This window comes from Choloepus didactylus, chromosome 1 (assembly GCF_015220235.1).
Source record: "Choloepus didactylus isolate mChoDid1 chromosome 1, mChoDid1.pri, whole genome shotgun sequence".
NCBI classification, from domain to species: domain Eukaryota; kingdom Metazoa; phylum Chordata; class Mammalia; order Pilosa; family Megalonychidae; genus Choloepus; species Choloepus didactylus.
The window spans coordinates 59308009-59316843 of record NC_051307.1 but is presented as its reverse complement, the minus strand read 5'-3'; the positions used below and the strand labels follow the sequence as shown (position 1 = coordinate 59316843).

Sequence of the window (8835 nt, the reverse complement as noted above, 5' to 3'; positions counted from 1 at the left end):
AAATTATTAAAATATCCAAAAAACTTCATCCTTAGAAACAAATAGTCTATTGAATGCTGCATCCACTTGCCCAATAGATTATTGTTCTCAAAAGAGGGTGGAAAGTAGACAACAGAGGGTACAAATCTTTTGAATACTTGTATAGTGCTGTTTATGTAGGGGATATAGGATGTATAGAAACTAAAGTTGACTTGTCTCTGAATTTGCTGATATTATAACAGTTTGGCTTCATTGATTATTTAAAACACTGGGTTTCAAAATATAGTCCCTGATGGTCAGCATAAACATTTCTGAATCAGAAACCATAGGGGTGGAACCCATCAGTCTGTGTTTTAATAAGCTCTCCAGTGATTCTGAGTTTAAGAAACACTGTCTTAACAGAACCAAAATAATTACAATTATAATAATAATAGTACAAGCCAGAGAAATTTTGACATATGTCTAATACACATACTCAATAAAATTCTGTTAAGCCCATTCCACAAACCAAACTTCGAGAAACAGTGTTCTATTTTTGAGTGACTGTTTCTGCGTTGTTACCTATATCATAATTTTCTTGTTTCTTTGACAACAATCTAGGAATATTCAATCTAGCAGTTTTCAGAAAAGTTGAAGGTGTAAAATGACAAGAAAAATGTGTACATGTGCATCCATGTATATAAAGGGAGAGGAACTATGAATTATTTTCAATATGCAGATTAAGAAAATAAATGCGTCTTCATAAAAAGAGTACTTTTCTATTTCTATCACATTATTAATCATTCCATGGAGTGGTATTAATCATCAGTCTTCCGGATAACTGGGTGAATTTAGCAATACAGTATCATCATTCATGTCTAAATATACTAATACATATTTATTTGCACAATTTATTTTTAAAGGTATCAGCAGAATATCTTGTGCAACATGTGGGCTTTGCACACACACACACACACACACACATATATATATCACCTTTCTCCCGATATCTCATTGAAAAGACAAAAATGATGTACAAAAGGAGTAAATAAGCAACATGAGTGAGAATGATATAATCTCAATGAATTAGAGATTTTGGAAAATTTCTGAAAGACATAAAGTGGATAGCAATGTATTGAAGGACAAAAATGAAAAAACAGACATATACAAGCATATATATCAGATATATACATATATATGCCATATATATACAATTTGGTAAAAATAATAATCCATTAAAGTTACTGAAGGGAGACATGACAAGAAGTATTCTCTTTTTGAAGGGTAATCTTGCAGCAGTGTTGGGGAAGTAAAAGAGTATCAGCCAGATGCAGGTGATAAGTAACTAAAATTGTGCAAAACACTGAGATTGGTAGTTTTGAGAGTGGGGACCTCAGTGTTCAGAGAAGTACAGAGGTTGGACCTGAAAATGGATGACTCATTAAACTTAAAGAATATGGAGTGTGGGGAAAGCTACGTTTCAAAGACTTTTCAGACACAAGACATCCAAGCTCTTGCTCATTTTCTTGTCTTTCCCAGTCACTCAGTGGGCACTGAGACATCTTATCATCTTAACGTTTTGAATTTTGGTAATTTGCCATCAAACCCCATCATATTACCCAACAACAAAAAACACAACTGGAAAGAGGCTTAGAAGGAATATGTAGAGTGAAAAGCAACACAACTCTTTCTTTTTCTCATAGATGCAGACTGAGTTGAGAACACCCTCTAACAGTTTGGTTCTGTCTTCACTGTCTTAACTCACTTTTTATTTTATACACATTGAATTCTCATTTCTATTTAATGATCTGTTTGAAATATGAGCTGAATGCCTTCAAGAAGTGAAATTCAAAATTTCCCAATAAAGTTGAATGAAAGATCTTGGACAGCTAGCAGAATTCCTGGGACTTGTTTATGCTCACCCAAACACACACCTGCCACCACCATGCAGTTAAATGTGGTATCAGTCTCCAGGCTAGACAGTTTTGGAAATCAAAGATATCCTACTTAAGTCCTTTTCAGAAGAACAACACTCTTAGCATTTAATGCAGTTATAAATCCACATTTAAATACATACATGCATTTAAAATGTTTGCATTTGTTTCTGCTTTAAATATTCTAGCATAACATAAACACTTGATTTAAAATACCTAGTATGTTTTTGAAAAATATAAACAAATATTTTAAGGAGCTTATTACATACTAACACCTCAAGTCATTAAAAACACAGGGCATTGTATATGCTCCTTTAATATGCTATTGGATTCAATTTGTTAGCATTTTGTTGAGGATCTTTGCATTAATATTCATGACAGAAACTGTTCTGTAATTTTCTTATCCTGTGATGCCTTTATCTGGCATTGGTGCAAGAATAATGCTAGCCCACAGAATGAATTAGGACACGTTCCCTGGTTAAATTGGGGAAGTGTCAGTTATAAATATGTTACCACCACAAGTTTAAAACAAAAGAGGACAATTATAATTGTACACCAAAGCATAGCCATATCTAACTGCACAATTTCCTATTTTTAAAAATAGAACACAGATATTAGTATGAGAGCTTCACTTTCACATTTCTCTTTTAAAATTTTATTCAGTAAATCTGTGACTTTCTTATTTCTCAGGCTGTAGATTATTGGATTTAACAAAGGAATTATGACAGTATAAAACAGAGAGTCCATCATATCTCGATCATCTGCCTGAAGAGATCTAGGGCTCACATACATGAAGAGAAGAGGGCCAAAGTATAAAGATAAAGAAAAGAGATGGGCTCCACAGGTGGAGAAGGCTTTCCTAATACCTTTTACAGACTTCTTTTGCAAGACAGTAAAGAGAACAGATGTGTAAGAGACAAGAACAGTCAAAATAGTGAATACCTGAATTGAACCAGAGAAAATAAAAACCATCAGAAAATTAATAGATGTATCAGTACAGGAAATCTTAAGCAATGGTATGATGTCATAATAGAATTGATGTATTTTGTTGGAGTTACAGAAGGTTAATCTGAACAAAAAGCCTTCATGAATTAAGGCATGAAGAAAGCCACCTACAAATGACCAGACTGACAGCTGGATGCATAGTCTATTGGTCATAATCACTGGATAGAGTAATGGTTTGCATATAGCTACATATCGATCATATGCCATTGTAGCCAGGAGAAAACATTCTGTGGTTCCACTAAATCCAAAGGAAAAAAATTGTATCATGCATTCAGATAGAGATATTATTTTACTCTTGGCTAATAAGTTGACCAGCATCTTGGGAGTCACTGTGGATGAAAGACAAGCATCCACCAAAGCTAAACACCCAAGGAATAGGTACATGGGGCTATGGAAGTGAGGGTCATTCCAGATGAGAGCAATCAGCCCTAGGTTCCACACCAAGGTGATGAGATATATCACCAAGGACACTAGGAATATGGGTATTTTCAACTCTGGTCGTTCAGTAAGTCCAGTGAGAACAAACTCTGTCAGCATTGTTACATTTTCCTTTTCCATGTCCTAACTGGATGTCCCCTGAAACAAGATGGAGTAAATGTTAAAAAGAACATTCACTAAGGCTACATAAGGTGAAAACTGAGGAAGAGGAGCTTAAAGAAAACCATCCTCTTATCAAATTGACATTTTGAATTTATTTACTACTACTATAATAGGTGGAAACTATTTTGGAGAATTGAAGAAACAGAAAGTAAAGCAATTATTTCAGTTCCAAAATGCATATGAATTGACAGATTTAGAGAAAAAAGGAAAGACATTCTAAGTGTGTGTTAAACATGTAGACCACTGATGAATGTCCTGATGAGTGGATTCATGTTTAAGGGGAAGAATTTTTGAAGAGCATGGATAATTAAATAAATTGAATGTCATGTGAAGTTTCTTGAACTTGATCCCTCAGGCAATAAGCATACACTGAAAATGTTTAAGACAAAGAATAGCATTGTAAGATATTTTTAAATTAATTATTTGATAATGTAGAAAAATAGGCTACAGTGAGGGGAAACTAGAGTAAGAGATACTAGTCAGGAAGCTCTTACTATGATCCAGTGGTTCCCAAACTAGATTACACATCAGAATCATCTGTGGGAGTTTTTGTGCAAAATAATGATTGTGAAATATTACTGTAGAAATTGATTTAGTAGGTCAAGAATGAGGTCCAGGAATATGCATTTTAAAAATGTTCCCCAGGGGATTAAAATGCATGTGAAGTGTCTATACCATGTGTTATGTGACATTGGGAGTGACTAGAAAGATGGAAAGATAGATTCACAGGAATTCAGAATATAGAGTCACTAGGACTCAGTAACATGTTAGATGTGAGGTGGATGGCAACAAAGGAGAGAGGAGTTAGTTGTTGAGTAGTTTGTCATCAACAATTGAAATTGAAAACAGAAATGAAGTGGCAAATTTATGGAAAGAAATGTCCTCTAAATATCCAGGTGTGATGTATTAGTAATATGAGTCTACTAGAGCTAAATAAAAATAATGACTTGGAGTGATTGGGGTAGTTGAAGTTATAATTATGGATCCATAAGAGGAAGGCAAAAGGACAAGGAAAGAATCCTGAGAAAGTGATATTAAAAGGGTTAGTGGATATATGTTATTTTTTTTTTTTTTTGGATGTCCAACATCTGATCCCCTTTCTCACCATGAGTCGGGTGTATTCAGAGGCTACAGTACATACAGTCTAGAAGCCAAAGGAGCTAGAAATGTATGTTCCCATTCCACTTTCACCAAGAGTGAAGGGACTAGACCTAACTTTGGCAAATCAAACCTATCAACCATAGATCTGGAATGTGGAGAAAGGGAGATGGAGGAATAAAAGAGAATTTTGGTGGCATAGACATGGAAGGCAGCAGTATCAAGACTCCAGCAATCCATCCTGCATCCATGACAATGGCATTGGCAGTATGAGCTGCGCCGTCTGAAGTTCAGCAGCTATGACTGCAGCCATCACCGAACTTGTGTTGGGGACTGATTTTGACTATTGACTGGCTGCCTTTCTTTCTTGTCTTTCTAGAAATTTTTCTGGCTGATTACTCCAATTCCATGTTAGAGCCAATTTCCTTTCATTAAACTCATCTATTGTTTAAATCAAAAAAGCAAATTTCTGTCACTTGAAAACAAAGATCTTGGAAGGTACAAAAGACAAACAAGGAGAAAATTGGAAAGTGTACTGAGCAATGCCCAGTAAAGCAGGAGGGAAACTGGAAAGCCTATTGTGGAAGTAAAGAGAGGGAAGATACTAAAGAAGGACCTAAAGCCTTCAGAGGAAGCATGGCCCTGGCAGGTTAAGGAGTGAGAAAAGATGACTGAGTTTGAAATTATGAGATTATTATTGGCTTTAGTGAGAGCAGTTTCTGTTTCAGTTTTTTTATAGAGTGGTGGCAGAGAATAAGAAAATGGGAAACAAGTGATGCATTCAACAGTGAGGAGAATGATACAGTACTCCAAGGTACTACATGAACTACTCTTTGTAGACAAATGTAAAATTATTTTCCTGTGGAATATTTTAGAAAAGGAGAGAGAGGGAATCTGTTGAGGAGGAGAAGTAGAAAGGGAAAATTGGGTGAGTGAAAATAAAACAAGAAGTGTAAGGAGATTTGTGAGAAGAATAACAAACATGGATGGGTAAGTGTATGAAAATTAAGGAGAGGAAGAAAGCAAGTATCAAAGGAAGGTTGAAGTTTAAAAAAAAAAATGGGGAAGGGGATACTCAGCAACTTGGGGGTGAGTGTGCATCCTAAACCTGGTGTTCACTAAAATTTCTGTCAGTCCTGGGAATCTTGTTTTTGTTTTGATCAAAATGCAGAGTTTGTTTTCCAGTAGAATTTGTATATGAAAGAGAGAGGTTTTGATTTTCAATTTGAGTTCACAAACTGAGTGAAAGTTTTTTTTTTTTTTTTCCATATTGACAGTCTGTTGCCTATTTTATCTTTGCTATTAGGCTTCTAAGCAATGCCAAATCACTAATTAATAGAAAACTCTCAGATGTGATTTGTGTTTTGGTCCTTACTGAGTCATATACTGGAAAAGGAAATGGTAGTAGACATTTTCTGTATATTTCATGATCTATATATCAAGATATAGATAGAGATATATCTGAAATTATTGTCAGACACGGCTGAGGGAATGAAGAAGTTAATATTTAAGTGAATTACATTAAAGGAGTTATACAGAAAAGATGATTAAACAGAATGGTTATTTTTATCAGAATCATTAGAATAATTTATTTATATAAGAATCACAATGACCTTAATCTTTAAACCTTGTTTTTAACTATTTAATATTCTAGCTCACCAAAACTTATCTTAAAAAATTCACTATCATTAGGTTAACAATATAATAAAACATCAATAAGAGAAGAATTCAGTCTTACATCTATTTTGCTTATCCGCAATTTAGTCTTTAAAATAAAATACACAATTAATTCACTAATTCTTTTTCAATTTTTCACCAGGTTCTTTTGGCATGTTGTAAATCAAACTTAAAATAATTATAAATTTAAAAGGATTTTTAACTTTTTTATGTAAGGAATAATGAATATTAAAGATGTTTTTCTCTCTTACCAATATATTGTAACAAATTGTGGAGACCCTTTAAAGATGTTAGGCTTTCTAAAGTAGAAGCAATGCAGTAGCACAAGAATGACAATAATATAGGTAGCAATTCTTTACACACTGATTCATTTTGGAGGTTTCATTTCCCAAACTCAGGAAAATAGTTTCTATATAAATTTGCTTTGAAAACAAAAGTAAAACCAATCATCAAAGCGTACAAGTGAAGTTCCCCTAAGAGCATACAAAGATTCCCTTTATGACAAAGCTGTTCAACTGGGCATTGCACACTTGGACACCTATGAGAATTCCAGGTTGTTCCACAGGGCGTGATAGACTTTTAACTCATAAATGTTACATCATTGCAGACATCTCTATTTGTAACAATTAAAATTGCCCTTTATGCCACATTTTCCACCAGACATGAAAGTACTGACACGTTTATGCAAACTTCAGTTTGTGTATAAAATTTGTTTCTCTGATTACATTGATGGCAATTGTCTTGTCTGAGCTATAAAACATGATTTTAATAAGGGGAAATACTAGATTTCTTCCATGAGTCAAAACTAAGTAATGTCCCCCCCATTACAAACTGTGCTCAAGTTACTAAGTATCTCACTTTAAGCTGATATCTGAAGGATGATAGGAATCAACAAAGCTAAAGTTAGGTAGAAGAGCAAAAGTAAAAACAGAGACAAAGGACTTCAGCAGAGGTGGCCTAGATCTGTGATTCCCTAATATTAATGCCGATGAATCTCCTGGAAGTTCTTTTAAAATGAAGATTTAGATTAAGTCTGAGGTAGGGCCTAAGGGTCGTCATTTCTATCAAGGTGATGCCTGTGGACTCATGCCATGCACAGGGCCTAGATCATTGGAGGAACCAGATTATTGGATGATCAAAAAACGGCTATTTGTCTGGCATGCAGAAAGACAAGCAGAAAGGTAACAGATGTCTTGGAAGCTATCATGGGTAGAATCACACATATTCTCAGGAACGGAGTCGGGTCTTTCTTCTTTACATTAATTTAAAGGCAAATTACTGAAGGATTTTGAGTATAGTGGTGACATGTTCAGATACCCCTTTTGACAATTAGCAGAATAAGTTATCAAATAACATTCAGAAAAATAAAAGTTACCTATTTGTGACATTTATATGTAATATGTGAATAGTGATATGTAACTATTTCTACAGTAAGAGTATGCATTAAAAAATATTTTAACCTCCAGTTGGGTCATGTTTACCAAGATGTGGGGAGAGGGCATACTTTTCAGTAGACTCATTAAACAATTATCCTGTTTCCACATCATTTTGGTGGGAAAAGCTAAGTAATGAGAGAATAAATAACAAAGGTAAGAGAATCATAACTACAAAAAATCTGAAGAAGAAAGAAGTAAACAGTATGATATGCAGAGGTAGCTCTTAACCCAATCAAAACTTGACTTAATTTACTGGTCTCTTAAATTTCATGTAATTATCCTACATAACTTTTGCCTATCTTTAAAAAGGTCTGCATTGCTGCTTCCATTTACTCACTTCTTATTTACCCTTTTTTTTTTAACAGCTACATTGAAGTATAATTTACATGCAAAAATATTGCACATATTTCTAGGGTACAATTTGACATATGAATGCATTTGAAAAATAATCACCATAATCCAGATACTGACATATCTATCTAACCTCAAGAGTGTCTTATACCCCTTTGAAATTCCTCTCCACCAATCCCAACCCATTACCAACCAGTTATCTACTTACTGTCACTATATATTAGTTGGCATTTTCTACATATTTAGATATGGAAATCATACAGCATTATGTTTTTGTCTTACTACTTTCACTCAGCAAACTTACTTTGAAATTCATCACTTTGGTGCATGTTTCAATGTTTCAGTCCATTTTGTGGCTGAGTAGTAATTCATTGTATGGATATATGACAGTTTATCCATTCACCAGTTGATGGATATTTGTTGTGTGATTTTTTCTAGTTTTTGTTCATTGTAATTAGTTATTGTAAACCTATGTGCACACATTTTGCATGAATATATTGTTTTATTTCTTTTTGTAAATGCTTAGGTTGGAAAGGACAGATTGTATGGTAGATTTCAAATGTGCATAAGAATTCTTTAAGAAATTACCAAATTATTTTCTCAAGTTAAATAATTTCATGATCCCACCAGCAGTGTATGAGAGTTCCAGTTCCAACACGTACTTGACAATTCCCAGTATGAGTAAAGTCTTTACAATATTAGCCATTTTAATAAGTGTATAAAGGTACATCATTGTGATTTTAATTTGCATTTCCCAAATGACTAATGATTTGAGC

General features: G+C 34.0%; 1 protein-coding gene across 1 annotated transcript; it reads right to left on the bottom strand.

Moving 5' to 3' along the window:
- Positions 1-2486: 2486 nt before the first annotated feature.
- On the bottom strand, positions 2487-3476 carry LOC119511339 (olfactory receptor 5H8-like). Its single transcript, XM_037805788.1, has one exon. The coding sequence runs from the start codon at positions 3453-3455 to the stop codon at positions 2487-2489; it is 969 nt and encodes a 322-aa protein (XP_037661716.1). The 5' UTR covers positions 3456-3476.
- Positions 3477-8835: the final 5359 nt, after the last annotated feature.